Source organism: Poecilia reticulata, chromosome 5, assembly GCF_904066995.2.
Source record: "Poecilia reticulata chromosome 5, P_reticulata-male-v2, whole genome shotgun sequence".
Lineage (NCBI taxonomy): Eukaryota > Metazoa > Chordata > Actinopteri > Cyprinodontiformes > Poeciliidae > Poecilia > Poecilia reticulata.
Window position 1 is genome coordinate 29277047 of NC_088834.1, and position 21526 is coordinate 29298572.

Sequence of the window (21526 nt, forward strand, 5' to 3'; positions counted from 1 at the left end):
TTTTAAATGAGAAAGTTGCCTGCACACAAAATAATTAAAGTTTAACGCTCGCTCGTCTGTTCCCTCGCGTTTGCGACTCTGCGTTGTTGACCTCTGTAGGTTGCATTCATATACCCACATATGTATATAACAGCAGTAGAACTAAAGATCTTGTAACATTTCTGAGCATCAGGAAGATGGGCACATTCACGTACATTACAGCTTGTTGCTGTGCCACCTCTGTGGAGGTTAGTCCATGCCATAGGGTGCGGAGAACAGGCTGGATCAGCTAGATTATCTGGTGCAGCTGTAATCAGCTAATCATTGCTCCCCACTACGCAGCATCATGTTTGCTGCTCTCACGCTCCACTGCACTCTGATTAGTCATGCATGCCTAATTCAGTTTGCTGGGTTGAGAAATGAATATACAAAAAAAAATGCCTAAGCTTATGGAAAATATACAGACATAAACTGATTTCCCGTTATTATCAACAGTTGAAATGTCTTGTTCTGTTTAATTCAGTTTATTTTTAAAACCTTATCCATGTTGCTGGGTCTTCAAAATGTTTTACAGAACTTCTTAAAGTGTCACTGACACAATAAAACCACTTATATGATTTAAAGAGGTGAAATATTGTGCTTTCACTCTGTGTATACAAAAGCTTTTAATAAAAAAATATTTTTTACAGAGTACTATAAAGGCTGCTGTTTTTTTCTGCAGTAACTGTGTTGACTCTAGCGTCATCTTGTGATGTCATGAGGGTAAGTCAAAACGTAAAAAGCTAAGGCTGAGTAAACGGAAGCGGGACGAAAACAAACAGTGAGCAAAGGATGTTTGTCTGCTTAGATGAACCTTTCTTTCATTTATTGTACTTATTCACCTATGAAATAAATGTAATTTGAACCAAGTTGGCAGAGTTAGATACAGCTGTTTAGAGCTGTAGTTAGACTTTTAAAAAATATTTTTTTATATTACACTACTTCGAGATACTTATTTAAGTGAAATGTATTAATATTATTGTTATTAGAATACCTCCAACTCCTCTTCGTCTTTCTTTCATGGCCTCTCTGCTCCCCGACGCATCCCACGATGACGGCCAGTACCACGTGCAAAATCCCCACTTAAATAAGCCGCTCTGCACCACTTTTACATCTATAATCACAACACACCTACTTCAGTCATAGAGTGATTGCAACCGATAGAAACTTTGGAGCAACATAACTGGTCAGCTCCTGTACGTCACTTCATAGTGAAGAACTCATCACTCTGAATGAGAAACTGAGAATGACTCATTTCCTTGAAGCGTTTTCCTCTGTGGACCTTCCTTCATCACACCCAGTAGTTTCCATAGAGACCGGTGAACCAATCTCCTCTTCCTCTCTTACTACGGTGATCTGCTGTTGAGTGTGTCATGTCCAGTACTTTACAAGGAGCTCATTTATGACCCAGTTGGAATGCAAAAAAATACTTACTAATGCTTGAAGCATCACATATGGAGCTTGATAAAAACTAGAGCAGCAGTTTTTCAGTTCCAAAGGACCCCAACGCGCTTCACACTACATACAGTCATCCACACACACACACACACACACACACACACTGATGGTGGCAAGCTACTAGACAGTAGCTGCAGCCATACTGGGGCAGTCTGACAGAGGTCAGGCTGCCAAGCACCATTGCCACCTGCTGGGCCCTCTGACCACCAGCAGCAGTCAAGGTGGCTGAAGTGTTTTGCCCAAGGACGCAACGACAGAGAGACAACGGATCGAACCAGCAACCCGCCGATGACCGGACGAACTACCATCATCTCCACCATCGCCCCGATCTCCTATTGACAATAAGAGACATGTAGCAGTTAAATTCAGTTAAATTCATATTGTCCCAGTGAAAACAGTCTGAGATTTCAATGGTGGTTAAATTTTGCTTTGAAGCAAAACTGTGTTATGGTGCCTTATTGAATGTACAATTTATTGAACATTCAATAAATTGTACATTCAATTTATTGAATGTACAAAAACGTGTTCACGTCTTGTCACAAGTAATATCACAAGCTTCACTTTGTTTTATTAGCATTACATGTTATACACCAACAATAAGTACTGCACAAATGTAAAGTGTAGGGCAGTTAAGATGTAGGTTTTACTTACAATGAAGAAAACAATAATAACAATAATGCATATAAGTAACAAGAAATAAAGTAAAAGAAAAAGATTTTTCAGATCAGTTTCTTTCACTAAAAAACTTATTAAATTTTCTCAAAAACTGCGGTTGTGGGTTTTTGCCTGGGGAAGTTTTGGTTAAAATGTTTGTTCTTCGTTCAGTGGGTAGAGAATCCAGACATTTTACTCAAGTAATTGAGTAAATGTATACTATCCACCTCTGGTCACAATGAAAGCTAACGCTAACCTTGCTGAGCTAAACCTCCCACTTTTACTGTCATTACAGGTTGCTGCATTCTGTTTACTGATAAATAGAGATAAAATGCAGCACAAATGACCCGTTAGAGACAATGAAATTGATCTCATGGTCAGATTGTGTGTCAGCTCTCTGCTCCTGTTTCTCCAGGTCAGACTCGGAGGACCCCTCTGCCATGGCTCACAGACGCCTCCGCCACTCGTGAGTACCTGTCACAATGTTGCTTTTTGATGCGTTTGGGGTAAATTTTGAGAAAATGCATGGAGAAAAATCAAAGAACCCGAAGTTATGAATGAAAAGCTTGAAGTGATTTATAACAGGAGTGTTGAACAGATTTTCATTTTTGACCAGAATGTATTGATAAAACACATTAAACTGTTAAAATATCAATATATAGAAGTTTGCTTCAGCATTCAGTGTTTCTTAAAATGAGATATTATTGACCATCGTTTCACAATGATGAGTCCATCCAGGATTTCATAATTATTTTTGTGGTTTTTTGAAATCTAAATCACAGATTTTGTGGCACCAATTTATTTGTAAATTTTTTTTTACTGTATTTGCACAAATGCAAGACGTTAAATGTGACTTTTTTATTAATCGCTGTATCGGTCACAGACTATAACATGACATCAAGTGAGGCTCAGGCAGCTGTCACTTAGACCCAAAGGTTTGAGAAAATGTTGCAGTAAAATTCAGGAAAAAAAATGTGTGGATTTACTCATTTTGTGTGAATTTTGCATATTTGTGAAAAACTGGAGAGACTGATTGATGTAATTTGGAGTCTGGAAGGCCACATAAAAAGCTAGGGCTGGTCAGATTTGGTCCCTGGGCCTCAAGTTTGACATGTGATTTAGAAAACAGGTATGTTTGTTTTCAATGACTGGTAGTTTCAGACATTACGAATGTGTTTTTATCACCTCCATGTTCTCAGACAGAGGTCCCGTACAGTGCAGCCTTTCATGTGTGTCCATAATAGTGATTCTCTCTGCATGTGATGCTTCCTGGGTGAAACTGGTCTCCACAGAGAAACCACACAGTTAATGATCAACTTTGTTTGCGCAGGGCTGGTGATGTCACACCATCCAGCAAAGCTATTTTTAGAGCTGGGCATGATCATCACAGGCTTGTTCGTTTTTTTTTTGTGTGTTTTTTTTTTAACCTCCCTTCCTAAAATGCTGCCGAAAAGCTTTAAACACAAGTCTGCTGTTTTTTCATACCAAGATGTATTTTTGAAAAAAGTGGTTATGCTTTATTTGAAGATCCACATGACATTGTCATAAGGTGTTATGTCATACTTATGACATAACGCCTGTCAGGAACACAAAGGAGTCTTCATGAATGTTTATCACTCCTGTCATGAAGTGTCATCGGGTGAAAAATGACACTTTTAATGCAAATTTGATTAAATGTTGCTCTAAAAGTGTCAACTTTGCATTATGTGGTAAATAATAACCTTTTAAAGCAAACTTGCATTAAAGGTCCATTTTAAAAGTGTCATTACTTACCGAATGACACTTCATGAAACAGTCACAGACATTCATGAAGACTCCTTCATGTTTCTGACAGGTTTCATGTCAGTCTCATGCACACGCCTTCAAATAAAGTGTTACCTAAAGTTTCAAGCTACTTGACTAACTTTTTTGAAAAAAAAAAACTTTTTGGAGTACTTTTACTATACTGTGATTTTTGCTTTTATTAAGTAACTTTGTTATGAAGTATCTCTTCTTTTACTTGAGCAAAATTTCTGAATTCTCAACCCACTGAAGGAAGAACAAACATGCTTTAACCAAACATTCACCAGACACACGGCTGCAGTTTTTGTTGAAGTTTCGTACGTTTTTTATGGAAAGAAACTGATTTGGGAAAAATAAATTGCCTGATTTTATTTTTTTCTTACTTATATGAATTATTGGCATTTTTGTCCTTAAGATACAAGATTTCCACTTAATTTTATATTTTGGTGAGGATGTAATTTTTAAAAATTAAATGACTGATAATTTGATCAGTTACTCTGTACTTGAGTAGACTTTTTACAAAATACCTTTTTACTCTTCCTTCAGTAATTTCTTGGATGGCTACTTTTACTTGAGTACAGTCTTTTGGTTCTCTGCCCACCTCTGGATGTTGGTCATACAGTAGCCAACACGCTAACAAACACTCTGAAGTATCTGCCTTTAGGATCCTTTCTATGAAGAGCTCACCAATTAGGTTCAAATAACTGCTCACTACTTAGAAACAAAGACAGACAGTGATTGGTTGTGAACAGCCGTGTGCAGACTACACATTCATGTACCGTAGCCTAAGGAAACACATCACTGGTCCTGACAGCGGCCCAGCAGTTTAGTGTGCACCACTGAGTTCCAGATTGATTGAAATTGGAAAAAAAATGTAATAAAAAATGTTGGTGCTGAGCTGTCTCACCCAGCACCCACCTCAAACACACAACACATGCATACACTTCAGCATAGTTTTCTATCAAACGCTATCATTAAGTTAAATCCACTGCTTGTGTCAGGCCTCATGCCTATGATGAACAGACCACTTAAATATTTATCGAGTCTGCCTGGTTAAAGTTTAATGGCTGGCTCGGTGTGCACCTTCACATCTTGAAGAATGTCTCTGCTTGTGTCAACAGCCTTTGTGCCAGGGTTTAAAAAATGACTCGATAATGAGCCAAATGTTAATGTAATCCTCAACCCCGCTGCTCTCCAGGTCCCAGCTTTGCTTCTGTGTCTGAGGCGGTACGAACACCTCCGATTAACCTCCTGGTTTAAACGTCAATCTGCCGTCGATCTGGATAAACCCACAGTCTGACAGGACGCCGCTGCTTTTTTCACATTTGTCAGTTATTACAAATAGTACGCAACAAAGAGAATGTTTCATTAATTTACGACGCATCGCCTCAGTATGGATCAGGCCTTTTAGTTGCTCTGCTGCATGTTTATGTTGAACTGATCTAATTGCAGAGTTTCTTCAGGGGGAACACAGATCAGTGGATGAGAGAGCAAAGTTTCCTCACATTCAGTCAGAGTTGGGCACTAAGTTACATTTACTTGAATAACTTGTTTTGGGGAAAAAAAAGTACTTTCGGAGAATTTTTACGACGCTGTATTTTTACTTTTACTTGAGTAATTTCACTCACACTCACAGTGGGTAGAAATTTCTAGATTTTCTACCCACTGAATGAAGAACATCCATCCATCCATCCATCCATCCATCCATCCATCCATCCATCCATCCATCCATCCATCCATCCATCCATCCATCCATCCATCCATCCATCCATCCATTTTCTTCCGCTTATCCGGGGTCGGGTCGCGGGGGCAGCAGCTTCAGAAGGGAGGCCCAGACTTCCCTCTCCCCAGCCACTTCTTCCAGCTCCTGGGAATCCCAAGGCGTTCCCAGGCCAGTCAAGAGACATAGTCCTTCCAGCGTGTCCTGGGTCTTCCCCGAGGCCTCCTCCCGGTGGGACGTGCCCGGAACACCTCACCAGGGAGGCGACCATGAGGCATCCTGACCAGATGCCCGAGTCACCTCAACTGGCTCCTCTCGACGTGGAGAGGAATATTTTGGCTGATTTTGTTATTTTTTTGTTACTAATACGGATTATTGTCATTTTTGTCCTTAAAATATGAACATTTCCACTTAACCTCATATTTTTAATATATTTTGAAATTATGAAATTTTTAAACATTGAATGATTGCTAATTTGATCAGGTATTCAGTACCTTAATAGACTTTTTACCAAATACTTTTTTACTCTTACTCGAGTAATTTCTCGGATGGCTACTTTTTATTTTTACTTGAGTAAAAATATGTTCAAGTCGTTCTACTCTTACTTGAGTACAATTTTTTGGTCCTCTGCTCACCTCTACATACTGTTATTGCTGCATTGAGGTGCATTTAATGAAACACACACTGTATGTTGTGGATGTTTCCTAGAGTTTAGACCTGCGGTCCGAACCCGACTTGGCCTAAAATCATCTGGTTGATATTTAGGGTTCAGTCCAGACTTCTTGGCATGTTCTTGATAAGCTTACAACAAGCACAATATAAAGTTGTGTTAATCTGCTTATTATAGTCTAACAAGGGGAGGAGGTGAGTTTTTACCCTAGTGAGAAAAGAAAGGTGAAGTTAATCGCACTGTAACAAGCGCAGCCACTGCTTGTGCTCTCGACTCCTCTCTTATCAGTCACACATCCCAGGAGACTTGCACTTGACTCGCCCTGCAGTTACAACAAGCAATAAAATGGAGCTGGAAGATGTTAGACAAAAGCTAAAAATGGGGGAAAAGTTTCACTGCGAAGCCAGCAGAGGCCAAAGTCAGAGATCTGGAAGTATTTTAGCACGGTAGGAGTTTGAAATAATGTTTTAGGTCCCTCGGAAAGGAGAGTGCTGCACAACAGACATTGCACCCAACTGTTAAAAAATAGTTTAACAAAGCCTCAAGGCAGATCATTTACCTCGAGGAATTTTCATAACCAAGCACCCAAAATCAGTAAATGAATTGTTACAGCCCAAATTTATGTATTTTTAAATGTAATCAGAAATTGCTTTTAGTTTTTTTCAAATTAATGGACGTGGAGAGGAAAATGAAGAAAGGTGGGAAAATAGTTTTGGTTAAACAGTGGATCACTGATGTATCACATCAAAATATTCTCACTGGATTTTACATTTTTTTGGCTATGACGTGTGTATGTGCTGGAGGTAAATGGCAAATATACTATTTACATTAAAAAATATGATTGCATTGAATCGGACTCTCCCCCATATTACAGTGGTAGTCTCATATTGCGTGTTTTGGATCAACTGGGTCTTGTGACATGTAAAGGTATTGTATCTTATACGTGGTTCTGTTTTGTATTGTCATTTTTTCTTGTTGTTTTTTTGCTATGTTTTGTCTTCACATTTTTTGTTCCATGAAATTTTTTTTGTTTGTAATAAACAATACAAGTGGTTGGGTTTCATGCCACCTGCTTTTCATATAGCATATCTCTCTCAGTGCAAAGAATGTATTGACTCGCCATGGCCATTTTTCTCATCTTCGCCTATACGTAGAAATATTGGCAACAACTTTCTGAAAACACTTTGGACAAATGACATTTTTAACCTGTCTCGGTGAAATGGTTTTTCATTATGTATAAGATCATAGCTCCTCTCAGCAGCTGATGTAAGAACACTGACCTAGTTCCTGTCTCCTTTCCATATTTCAGCTTACCCCTAAATATGATTACTAGGGACGGTTCCGCAGTTAGCAGATTCTCATCTGCTGAAAAGTGGCTTGGCTGACATTTTGCTTCACCTTTCATCTTGTTTGTAGCATCATCTGTCCCAGCCTCTCACTGACTCTTCAAAGACAGCACCGGGGCTCAACCTGCCGGAGGCCTGAAAGAGCGAGGCAGCAGTTCATTTGAGACCACTTCTTATCTCTAGAACTAACACTCCAGTAACGGGTTGTGAGAATTAAGGACTATACAGAGATTTTTTTTTTCTCTAAACAAACTGAGTTGAGCAATGCTGTTGGAAGCAGATAATGTTAGCTGACTAGCTAATCCATGCCAATATATCACTGTAAGCTTGGTAAGAAGAATAGGCTATTTGAGTAACATTTTGGGGAAAAAAATTTACTTATGAGAGTTTTACTGAACTGCACTTTTCACTTTTACAGGAGTGTTATGAACCAATCCTGCTCTTACTTACAATAGTGTGTTATTGCAATTGTACATAGAAAAAAAGTGTAAATTGCCACAAAAACTCAGGAATTTTCTAGAAAACAACACATAGAAATTTCAAGAAAATTTCTGAGATTCAGCTCAAAATTCCTGAGTTTTCCTTGCAAATTCTGAACTTTTGGAGCTCAGAAATGTCCTTTTTTTTTTTTCTAGAAAATGTCTGAGCTTTTTTTGGCAGAAATGTACTCATTTTTTTATATCTACAAATTTTAATTTCGTAAACAGATTTAATATGTCTTATTAGAAATACCATGTCATACTTATTTTAGTGGATTGATTTTTGCATTAATAGAAATAGTCTTCAGAGATTGAAAACATTGTATTCTTAAATTTCTGCATAATGAGCTAATTTGAATGTATTACTCAGCATTTTCTACATGTCACTGTTTACATAATTTTAGTTTATTTTGTACTAACAACACAGTTATATCATTTGAACGGTTACAAGGTTTGTTTATATATTTATATTAAATTAAAAGCAGATTTATGATGCCCACCCAAAATAAGCCACCTAAATTCCTCTGAAGTCGGGTCTGATTTTAGAGACAAAACAGGCTTTAACTGTCTGATTATACAGTTGCATCTTAATCCATTAGAATATCATCAGATAGCCATTTCAATATTCAAACTAAACTATGACATTGAAAGCATATAGTGGTTTGATTCTGTCATACTGTACGTTACAGACACAGCAAATTTGTATGAAAAATAAGCAGGCTGTCTCTGTTAGCTTGCAGCTACAGTTCAGCTAGCTGGGATGAAGTGGGCTTCCACCATTGTTTGGTTTGGTTGGGCAGCAGTGTTGGTGCTTTTAGGCCACACAGCCGCCAGGGGGAGCACTGTTCAGTTCTTAGTGCTGCTGTACTGAACCGCAGTCTGAGAAGATGGACGTATAAACTGGCTAAGTTTATGACGGTGTTGTAGTTATTCTAGTTTTGTTTGTGTTTGTTTTTTATTAGTGGTGGCACACAGGTATCATGCCTGACATATTATTAATATTAATATGTTAATTAATATCCACGGTGTACAACCGACTAGCCATTAGCTTCAACCGCCCTAAGAAGATATTTTCCAACAAACTCAGTGAGACGAGATCTTTCTCCTAATGCTAAAGGTACTGTTATGCTTACTGAAAGTCCAAACTAACCATTTAACTAACAGTCAAAAAGGAAGAACTGCCTTCAGTCTGTGTGGAATACAGAGTAAGACATTAAACAAGCTCACGTTTGTAGCAAGAGCCATTTCCATGGATTTAATAGTTAATCTTTGGTCTTTAGTTCAGTTATCTGAGACTGAAGGAGAGGTCAATAGTATTTAATGAACATATGAAAATGTAAAGTATAGGATCTCCTCTTAGAGAACATTAATATTATGCTATAGGCTCAGCTGGCTCCACTCAGCCTCACAGCAGCTGCAATTATATGGGTCTGGGTCCCTTGGGGGGCCGGGAGACCCATGGGGCTTTTAGATCCAAGCACAGACATCCAATGCCGTTTTGTCTGATTTGCTGACCTCAGCAAGTTGACATATTGGTAACACAAGTGCTGATTGGTTATGAATCTATACAGCAAAATAAATGAGAAAAAAAATCCTTGGCTTTTGTCTGTCAGGAACTATAAGCGAAGCATGTATCTGACACCATCAAGAGAAAGCAGTGAGGTCTTTAATGAACTCCCGTGAACTCCTGGAAGGGTGGCGATGTCCCAGCTTGGATGATGAATGTGTTTCCATCGTAGGCTCTCTCAGAACTGCTTTTAAAGCTTTTCTTTTTCAAAACCTTTGCCAGATTTTGATACAATATTGACCAACTTGTTCCATCCAGCCACATATGTTGGCTGAGATGTAAAGTTTGCTGTCAGGAAGGAAGCAGAGAATATCAAATGTTGATTGTGTGAGAAACGGGAAAAAAGCACATAAAAAAAAAATCCCATGTCATTATGGAACTTCTGATTGTTCCATAATCAAAACAGGAGTAAAAAGCCTAATACTGAAAGAATCCATTTCAATGGCAAAAGCTAAAAAGGTGGTTAGTCTGAATTTCTATTTCAAGAATGATCATATAAGTCAGGTTTGTTTTATATTACCTTTCACAGATTAAAAAAACAAAAAAAAAAAAACGGATTGCTTTGCAGCGCTGTAGCAAATTCAAAAACTCAAAATATAAATAAGAGAGTATGCGCCAATTAGCATTCCAGCTAGATTCACCAGGCTATTAATGAACAAATACACAGGGCAGCCATTGGTTTTAGTGTTGTTGGTGGATCTGGGTCAAAATGTCAATGTGTGTTTCCACTGTGGCGCAGCTGGTAGCACTGTTAGCCAAGCAGAATCAAGAAGGTAAACGGATCAACTTGTCCTTTCTTCATGGAGCTTGCCTGTTCTCCCTGTGCTTGCCTGTGTTCTATGAAGGTTCCCCGACTTTCTCCTTCAGTCCAGAAACAAATCTCTTAAGTTAGCTGCCATTAGGTGTGATTGTCTCCATGCACCGTTCTCTGTTCTATGTTGAATTATGCCTCTCACCCAATGACCGCCGCAGAGAGAGACACACCAGCCCCCCGCAATCCTGCACGGACAAGCAGGTACAGATGGTACATCATGGACGAATGGATAGACATTATATATATATATATATATATATATATATATATATATATATATATATATATATATATATATATATATATATATATATAAATCTTCCACATGTGAACGTGGGAATGCTGCTCAGGCACAAGCCTGTTAAAAAGCCTTTGAATTAAACCGAAGCTCAGCTGGAGCGCAGCGCTCATCCTCCCCCAGGTGCCAAATGGGGAGTCTGCAGTCATTAGCAAAATGTTTTTCTTTTTTTTTTTTTCTGCAGCTCATTCCATTCACCTCACAGCTGGGTGCTGGAGGAGCAAATCAATAAACCTAGTTGGGATCCATGTGCTGCTGGAGCGTCCTTAATAGTAATGCATTCTAAAGGCCAACACACGCCACCTGCGTCTGACGTTTTTCACGCTCCGATACGTTTTTTGTGTTTGTTTTTTCCCTGACTTGCGGTCTCCGATTCGACGGTCTCACTGTGGACCACCGGATTCACGAGATCGAATATTCACAGGAGAGAATGTACCAGAAATCCCACCAGGATAAACACAAGCCAGTCTGGCAGTAAAGCTGCACAAACAAAATTGTTGCACTGCAAAAACACAAATCTTACCCAGTGATTTTAGTCTAGTTTTTAGTGCAAATATCTTCGTACACTTGAAGTAAGACAAAAAAAAAACTCATGGTGCATTCACACCAAACGCATTACGTGCATCAAAAATGCGTCCGACGCTTCAAGTTCGACGCGTCTGCACTTTGAAAGCAGACGCTTTACATTTTGCTCTACACCTAGCGTTTCGCGCATGTGATTTACATTCAAAGTCAGTGTGGAGGCACGTCAGATGCACCAGCTCCAGCTGTCGCTTTCCATTGGACCTACTTGACGCGTCAAACGGTCCAAATTATGCTGCGCTAGAGGCTCAAAATGCATCGCAACTTCCCTCAACATGCCTCCATAGAGTTTGAATATAAACCAGACGCACCTTCTTCTTATGTTTATTTCTTGTGTCTAGTTATTTTAGTTGCTCTAGTTTCATTATGTTTAGTTTTGCTTTACTGTTAGATTCATTTCCTAGTCCCATGTGTGACTTCCTCTGACTCTTCACACATGAAGAGTCAGAGGAATTTAATGGAAATTTAATGAAATCAGTTAGCCAGTCAGCCCAGGTGCTTTGTTCCTTCTGTTGAATCCCCTTTCTCCCTGTTGTTGCTGTGACTTTTTTTGCTCTCCTCTGGCTCCCCGTGCTCCTGTTTTTTTTTTGTTGTAAATTCTATTATTATTTATTATTATTTTATGTTTTTATTTTTCCATCAAATCTTCATCATCTTCTCTGCTGCTCTGTATTTGGCTCCCCTTTGATCAACACCTCATGACAAAAGGAGTACTCTTCCTTCTTAAGCCAGTCAGCAAATGCTACAGAAACAGTCAGTGCCTCTTGCAGTTTTTCATGTTGCGTTTTCGGTTCTTCTGTCAGCCTGCCAAAGCTTTGTGTGTGCATGCTAGTCCCCAGTGCACAAGCGCACAAGGTGCCGCGGCCGATTAGCTCGACTCAGAGTGGGTCGGCTCAGCAGAGGTCTGCTCAGCATCTGATAAAGACTAATTGATACAGCCACCTGGGGGGTGGAGGGAGAGGCCTTTGTGTCTTTGTTGGCCCGGGTAGGCGCAGCGCAGGCAGACCTTGTCAGTGCGTCCGCTTGGACAATGGGAGCAGCTGTAAGTGGCTGCCGGTGAAGACAACCAACCTCCTCTGTTCCTGCCTGAGAGGTGTTGAGCCACATGTTCCCTCAGCAGCAGCAGAGAGAGAAACATCCAGTGTTCGACCGGATTCTGAAAACTGCTCACCATCAACAAAGGCAGCGGAGAGATGCCGGTTCAACTCCCCCCACCCCCAGCCCCCATCCACCATCCACCCGCCTCCACGTGGCTCAAACACACAGGATGGTGCTGAGGAGGGGCCACATCATGGGGACGGTCTGACCTGGGATTCTTTTGTGGCTATGCTGTATTTGTAGAAGGAGGATGGACCTTTTGAAGATCGGCGTTTCTTGATGTCAGAGACCATGTGGAAGTTCAAAGCTTTTTGTTGGGATTACTGGCAGTTCCTCTGTCTTCATCCTCTGCATGCTTTCTATAAAAGGTAAGGTGCCATGCAAACAAAACAGTTTTTTTTTGTTTTTCATAAAATCCCACAGTTGTTGCTGTTATGAGTTTGTTCAGTTTGCTCTATGTAAACATGAATATAAGTGATCACTTTAGAACAATGATAAATAGTAACCCAGGTCCAGCCCCCTGTGAGGGGCTAAAGGGAGGACAATGGTCCATGTGTCGGGGAGGTCAGCTGCTCTGAATGGGACATCCATTGTTGTGGTTGGTCCTCTACAGACACTGCATTCAGTCTGTGATTAGTGTGCGTTTCTGAGCAATTGGTTCACAAACACAAGGCAACGCATGCTCCCAGGCGTTGATGGCCCATTTACATCTGGATCTGTCTGTACTCCACCTCATCAGATCAGATCAGATCAGATTAGAGATCACTTTGCTGCTTTTGAGGTTTACGTGTTCAATGAATAGTAATTTCCTCCCTGACGTATATATTTCAATTAAATAATACATGTACTTGCAAATAAAAATATGAAACAATCCAAGTGAAATGGTTTGCAAAAATATTCACACCACTTGACTCTTCAAATTTACATCACGTCCCAACCAAAATTTAATGGAACAAAGTGACACAAACTGGTGTCAAACTGTGAGATGGAAGTCAAATGCTTAATGGAGTCGATATTTTTGAAAAAAAGAAAACTAATCTGAGAAGTGTGGTGTCCATTAGTATTGATCCTTTTTTGAGTCGGCACTTTGAAACAGAATCTTTGGCTGCTTTTGGAGTTTGTCTCTACCAAGATTGTACATCTGCATTTTGGCTTTTGTTCTTTGTAAAACGACTTGAGCTCAATCAGATTTGATAGAGAACATCTTTCAACACAAGTTTTTCAAGTCCACAGTTTCTCAACTGAAATTAGATCTGGTCTTTGACTGGGTAATTCAAACAGACATGTACTTTGACCAAAACTGTTCCACTGTTTATCTGCCTGTATGTTTATTCGTCTCTGTAGAACGGCAACCTGTACTTCTAAAGTAAACACTTAAAAATCGACTTCTGTTTACTTTCTGACCAAACCCTTACTGTGGATCCACTAGGCAAAATCAGCAACAGAGTTGGCAATGCTCAACAACAGGGGTGATCAATACGTCGATTGCGATTGAACAGTTGATCTCAGGAAGGTTTTGAGTCGATCTCAGCATAGGTGACATTACGCCTATGCTGGGTCTAATTACTTTGATGATTTAAGGATGAGAAAACAATACTTTGAATCAAATGTACCTGTACCAGGGGTAGTGATTTGTGTTTCTGCTGGTGGGTGTTCACCATTCATGGCCCTGTTACTGGACTGGACATCACATGACTATCTACTTTAGTGTCCCTTATCAACATTGCTTTGCACTGAGCAAGGAATATCAGTGGTCGTGAAAATAACACAATCACGTGAATACTCAAAAAAAGGGGCGCAGTGCTTTACTATTAATTGTCAGCATTGTGTTAAGTAGATAACAAGGTCCAATGGGATCTCATTTCACAGTTTAGTATAAAGTATAAATTTTTTTTAAAAAGTGCCAGTTGCCATGGCAGCAGGTGTGTGAGTGGAGTACAGCCGACACACTAAGCAAAAGAAAAGAACATGAGTGGTCTTGATTTGTTTTTCAGCTGTTTTTTCCCTGTACTGTGGCGCCCTGCAGCTTCTGTGATTTCTGAAAGTTCAGGAGACAACTAGAACTGGACTAAATGCCTTGTTTGTTTGTAGAAGGTTGAGATATAATAGTCGTCAAATAGGATAAGTTATATCATAAAGTATTTAACAATCTGAAAGGACGGATAATCTGTAATTACAGCGGCAATGACCTGTATAAAAACTTAAGTTGTCCAATATAAAAATTACATTTTAGTCCTCATCGTTATCTTGACGGAAACCAAACTGTTTATGGATCTATATTGAGGGAGAATACACATTTTACATATCAAAGTTTTGCCAATTTTCCTCTGCTTTAAATTAAGCCATATTTTATACTATATTATAGGAGTCAGATAAAAAAATAAGGTCACTATCACCATTTTTGTGACAGAGTCATGCTCATCCTGTTTGGTTTTGTGGACATAAATCAATGCAATAGCGCCTGATGGTGCACATCACTAGTCATAGCGGCTAATAGTCGCTGTCCAATTCAGTAATACACATCAATGGCACTCACCATGTTTGTAAGACTTGTTGCTGTGGTCATTAATAAATCAATGAGAATTGTAGGTTGTCTGGCACACGTGGGTGCTCTGGAATCTCCAAAGCACGCACAGAACAGGCACGTATGCCTGTACAGTACAAATACAAGGCTTTTTAAAAAGAAAGTAATAAACTAGAAATGGTCCGGTGCTGGTTTTATGTGAATTCAGATCATAGCTAGTTTCTCCAACCTTATGACCACTGCCGGCGAATCAATAGGAATATTTCCACCATAAGAAAGAAAATGTATGTTCAACATAACAGTGTAGATATAGGTTTGGTTCAATGTATGGACTCATTTAGTTTTTTAATTGCAGTAGGTGTAACAGTAGGTGTAAATAGGAATGGTGGTTTGTTGTTTTTTTAAGAGTTTGTGCTAGTCTCTTGTTTTGTTTTGTGACCAGGAAGACAGTTACTGTTGAGAGATAAAGAGAGCAGACTCTTTGTTCTTGCCAGACATTTATAATCAAACAAGGGCAATATGGAATTATGCAAATGGTGACTGGAGCATCTGAAAGGATGGATAATCTGTAAAAACCCACCCATCCCCCCACCATTCTCATGCGTTAGGGAGGATTACTTACACAGAACAATATTTCACTGTTTCACTATAAGACCATTTCCTCTTTACTCCTGCACTGGGTCTTGGATGGATGAGGCCCGTTTCTTTATGCATTATAGTGGCAAAACCTTTTATTACTCATATGTGCTGTTTTGAGATGTCACGAAATTCGAGAACATTAGACTTGACCGTGTCCTATAATGATAATACAATGTGAGATTTTAAAGTTGCATGCACATGGGAGCATGACTGCCATGGACTCCAGATTTGGACTTCTAGGCAACAGAAAGGAGAGACTTTGAGACATAGTATAATGAACAACAACATCTTATCCACAAGCTAAAACATTTCATAATATGTAAAGATTATTTGATTGCAACTGAAAAAAAAAAACTCATCAAAATGAGACTTCAAAATACAGCAGTTTACTAGAAGCTACAGAATATATACGTATAGTCTCTGGACGTGAGTTTCCCAAAGACAAACGAGCTCAACCAACTCGAGATTTCCCCCAGAAAACTTGCTAAGCTCGGTGGTTGGGTGCTACGACAGTCATTCATCCAGCAGCCCGTCGAGTTTTTGAGTTAAAAATACGTTTATTGTTGACAGGACATTTGAAAATATCACTTGATAAGTATGTGTTATTGGAAGATTAATACCTGAACACCAACTATAAAGTCTTAAAAAATGCAAGTATTTAAAATAAATGTAAATAAATAAGCAATGCTTAGCCTGGTGGGGGCACAAGTAAAGCCTGGTGGCCCGCCAGGCTTATAATACACTGGGGGAAACCCTGCAACTACTACTGTAGGAGGAGAATTATATTCAAAATATGTTCAGATTTATTTTAAATGACCTCAGGGGGGACAAAAAGATTATCCCAACTCTTAAATCCAACCCAACTCCAAATTAACGATGTTCCAGTGTCCGGGTAGCTCATCGGCGGGCGGTTATGGCAGTCAGTGCCTCTCCTGTAAACCTGAGAAGTAAAACGATGCTTGTGTCCATGCCCATTCTCTTGACATTGACAAAAAATACAAAATAAACTAGGACTTTTTTTAACAACAGTGACAGATATTCATGGATATTCATTTAAATATAGGTGCATGGACCTCATATTTAAATGAAGGTAAGATTCATACACAATTTTCAGTTTTAACCAGAAATGAGGGAGTGTAGCCAAAGAAGAAAATCAAATGTGGCCTTATACTGTCTATTGTTCTATTTATCTTGCCATCAAATTGCTGAGGGCACATACTCAGAGCTCACAACAGGGATTGCAAAAACTAAGGTAGATCCAAGAACACAATAGTTTTTGTTGAAATTAAAGTTATCTGATAACAGTTCGAATAAGACTGAAGACTCAGAAAGTTGAACGAGTGATTTTACTGCCACTGATTAACTCTCGCAGGACCAACCATCAAAAGTGATTAAAAACCAGGAGCAGCTGCCTACAAGCGTGTTTTATGAGCAGAAGGATAACGATATTACTGAGGGGCAGGTGGTGGACCACTCGTTAATTAGTGGGAAGTATGCTGCTGTCAGCGGTCTCCACACACCGCTCTGTGTTTTCTGGCCCTAATAAAAAGCCTTTTAATGTCTGATTAGCTTCTAATGTCACTGTATGGAAATGACTGTGCTTTGGGTATATGAGACCAGGAAAAAAACAAGCTATGGGCGACCGGCTTTGAATAAATGATTGTTTTATTATACTTTTATTTAGCTCGGCAAACAAGCAAAAAACTTAAGAATGAAAGGTAAGGCTTTTTTAGGGAGAATAAGACATGGAGAAAGAGAAAAATAATAAATTGAGGAAGATGGAGTTGATGGCAGTGAGTCCATAGGTTCCATGTTGTATAGATTGCTCAAGTTTAACTTGTAAAAGTGTCTGTCTGATAGACTGTTCAGCTGAAGTAATAATGCCACTAGAGACGGATGGCCTTTTAGAAATTCATATCAAATTATCTGAACAACTCAGATCATAAGCAGGCACATCATGGCTGTCGGTGGTACTCTGCGGCAGCTCATCTCCTGTGATGTGTTCTCATTGTGCTCGGGATTGAAAAGCAGCCATATTTCAGCCACTCACTGTCGGTGACAGGTTTCTGCAATGTGGCAGCAACGTCACAGCAACGGGAGCGACTTTGGCGGAGCGAGCTCATGTTGTTTTAATCTGTTTCCTTTCAAAGAAAGCGTTCTGTAAATTCATCTTTTCCCTCAAAATACTGAACACAAATACCCCACATAAATCAATTTTATGTAAGCATTTGCAACCTTTTCTTAATACTTTGTTGGTTCACCTTTGACAGCAACTGCAGCCTCAAGTTTCTTTTTAATCTGATGACTCCTATCTATTCACGATTAGATGCAACAAGACTTTGAGAAATATTTATTCTAAATGTGAAAAAAACATCAGTAAAAATACCATAGATTGTTTGGTTTTCATAAATTTAAATCAAACATTGCCACATGAACGTCGGCATGTTGTTTATGCTGCAGTGCAGTCTGGGTAAATGACGTACGCTAGGTCCAATTGCGCTAGCTCTAAATTCAGCCAAAAAGCAATGAGTAACATTGTTAAGCCATTTTAATTTGAACTGGAGCTCATTCTGGTAAAGTTAACCTTCCTGCACGCTCTCCAGTAGAGAGCGGACCTAACCGCGTCATCAACCCAGCATGCATTGAGCAGGTGAAAGAAATGGCGACTTCCAAGGGTGAAAAATATACATCTTTTACATTCTTTCGTAAAGATGTAAAATTTTGAAGTAAACATGTGTTTTTCATATTACAAACAGCAAGTTAATAGGCTAACATGTTCAACTAATCGTGGATGCCTTTAAGGCAGCTTCACCCATTCTTTTTTGTTCTTCTCAATCTGCATCAGGTTGTGTGAAACATGTCTTTTCAGATCTCTCCAGCAATGTTCAGTTAGAAGAGCACTGAATTTGGAAGACCTTACATTTGATATTAAATTTGAAAAAAATCTAAATCAATTTAGAAAGTCAAATAAGAAAAGAAAAAAAGCATGAAAGAGAAATAATACAAATTCCAACAAGAAGATCTACAAGAAATGATCTGCCTCCCTCGATCCCACTTTCCCAAACAGTGAGAATGAAAACCTGCATTCTGAGGTAGCCGGGTCGCACGGGCCTTAGAAACGCCAAGCCAGCTTTGGACAAAAGCTCCTCTACCCACTAACATTCAGCAAACATAAATGGTAAAATACACCAACGATCATAAACAAAAAGCACATAACAGTGACTTCCAGATGTTCTATGTCCAGTTAAAGTTTCTGCCAAAACCCTTTGCAGCCCACAAGAGGGGAATGTCTCCAGCAACTCACAGCCAGTTCTCAATACAATCAAAAGCCTGCTGCTGCTTTATCACTTCTGTCAAGTTATCAGGGAAAATGTAGATCGGCTTATCCTCATGGAGGAGAGGAAACTGCTGGCAGGCTGATCAAGTTCAATTCAAATGTAATAATACTTTATTGGTCCCAGAGGGAAATTAAATTAAACTGTATATCGATCATTTTCACTCCCAGTGCCTCATCCTCTGCCTGAATCCCAGCTCTGAGGGAGGCGCCTCCATCTTCCACATCCTTAATTTGGTCAGTAAGATTTGATAAAGATGCAAGTTCTGCTTCTAAGTCATTAAATCTATCGATCGTTGTGTTCTATCAATCAGTCTCCTCTGGAGCTGCAAGTGGCCGACTTTTTGTTATCGGCCTTCGCTTTGTCATTCTAGACATTAAAAAAATTTGGCAGAGAAAACTGGGATGCATGTGAAATAACAATATAAAGCAGAATTGCTCTTAAGTATTGAGGAAGCTGAGAAAACACATCTAATCCACATTGTTCTCACTGCAGCAGCTTCAGATATCTGATTGATCTTTTGGGCAGAACTGTGAAGACACTGTAGAAGGCCAACTTTCTAACTGTCTTTATGTGTCTTTGAAGATCCAGGTCTGAGATCATCACTGCGTCCGGATTTGGGTCCTGGTCAGTTTTTAAAGTTGTAGAAGCAGAAGCAACCGTCCAAAATGAATAACTTCAGTTTTGTTTCTGGTCAGCTGAAGAAAGTTATGGCAACTCAGCATTGGGATACATAGTCACCTAGTGACATTCTAACGTAGACCGTCACTGCTACGCTTCATCTGTGTAACTATGGTAACAAATCTCTTGACTTGATATAACCTGAGCTAATGGGAGTAGTACTGAATCAGAGAACAATGAATGTCATGACTTTCCACACTTTTTCCCTCCACTTCACTGTTATGCGCTTTGCATTTGCCTATCACAGAAAATCGAAATAAAATCCAGAAGCTTGTTGTTGTTGAAATGTGACAAAAACGTGAAAGTGTTAAAGAGGACATGAATAATTTTGCGAGGCACAATCCATAAAAGGGAATCTGGTACACGCTGATATTTAAAACGACTCAGTCTGTTTCTGCTTGTATCCGGTTTCATCCTTCAGGCTGTACACACCGTCGGCTGACAGCGGCGCATAGCCAACATTTCTTTGCACAGGACAGTAAACACTCATTAAACCCGCCTTTGCTTCTGTACACAAACATCTGCTGCTTGTTGCCGTGGTGATGCTCTGAACACGCCGTAGATGCTGCGCGACAGGCATCCTTCAGAGTGATACGTCTTTCGCATGCCCTGCCTCACCGCCGCTCGGTTTGCCGTTTAGCCGGCGAGGCTCCAGTCCAGATGTTCCTCTGAAGAACAGCTGGATTTCTTTGACTGATGATATCAGCGTGTCTGCTGCCTCTGTCGTCATTCGGGCTTTTTGTTCTTTGAATTCAAAGCCTGGGTTTGTTCAGTGAATCTATGCAGCCACTCTCAGAAGCGTCTGCTAAGAGCAGTAGGCCTATTAATTTTTTCCATCTGGACACCTTGTTGTTGTGACAGGCTGTCAGGATACTTTCTCTCTCTCTCTCTCTCTGGCTTAAATGCTGATGGTACTGATTTGGTGTCAGAAGTGGTGCCAGCTCAACACCAAGCCTTTGGGCTGCGGGCGGCTTTAATGAGCTCCCCTGAGTGGCTGATGGAGATGCATACCTCCCCACCCACCATCCACCATCTACGTTTTTGACTATGCCCAACTTTAACTGGAGGGAGAAGAAAAGGGGGAGAAAAAAATTACAGGAGGAATTGATTTAGATGAAAGTGACCAAGAATAAAAAGGCATATTTTGCTCCCTCGGCTGAGAACAAGCCCTGTTCTTATTACCCGTATCACAGGCAGAGCATGTGGAGCATATGGAATATGTGGAAGTCTCCTTCCACAGTCGGTGTGCTGTTTTCAGAGGATGGACGAGTGCATAATGCCCGCCGCTCTTCCTGTACTGTTTAATCAGGCAGCTGGAGTTCATTGGGCCTGTTCACTGGAACAAGGACGCCTTCTAGTGGCCAGTTAGTAACACAGCAGGAACAGCTACGTTTATTATAGCGTCCATATCATTTTTGGTGTGGGATTACCAGAGTTGGGTAGTAACTAGTTACATTTACTCAGTTACATTTACTTGAAAACTTTGCTTTTATTAGTATTTTTAGTTCTCTGTACTTTTTACTTTTACTTGAGTCATTTTATTAAGTAGTTCTGCTCTTGAGGAAAATTTCTGGATTTTCTATCCACTGAATGAAGAATAAACATTTTAACCAAACGTTCACCACACAGACACACAGCTGCAGTTTTTGTTAAAGTTTCATAAGATTTTTTATTGAAAGAAACTAATTTGGAATACTTTTGCCTGATTTTATTTTTTGTTACTTATATAAATTATTTCATGTTTGTCATTAAAATACCAAAAATGTCCACTTAATTTAATATTTTAAAAAATATAAAGTTAATAATGTGAACAGTTAGTACTTGACGAGACTTTTTTACAAAATACTTTTTTTAATCGAGT

The 21526-nt window shown here is 39.5% G+C and overlaps 1 protein-coding gene across 8 annotated transcripts in view; it reads left to right on the forward strand.

Annotated features, from left to right (window-relative positions):
• iqsec1b (IQ motif and Sec7 domain ArfGEF 1b) overlaps positions 1 to 21526 on the forward strand; it is a 77012-nt gene that overhangs the window by 21689 nt on the left and 33797 nt on the right. For 7 of the 8 annotated variants that reach the window (XR_014087665.1, XM_008410363.3, XM_081607443.1 and 4 more), the window contains one exon: positions 2546 to 2596. Coding sequence is in view for 7 of the 8 variants with exons in the window: in XM_008410363.3 (XP_008408585.2) it covers positions 2546 to 2596 (51 nt within the window). In the remaining variant the exon portion in view is untranslated. Of the gene's footprint in view, positions 1 to 2545; positions 2597 to 12690; positions 12855 to 21526 lie in introns of those variants that run through there. The other variant, XM_081607440.1, reaches the window with a different exon arrangement.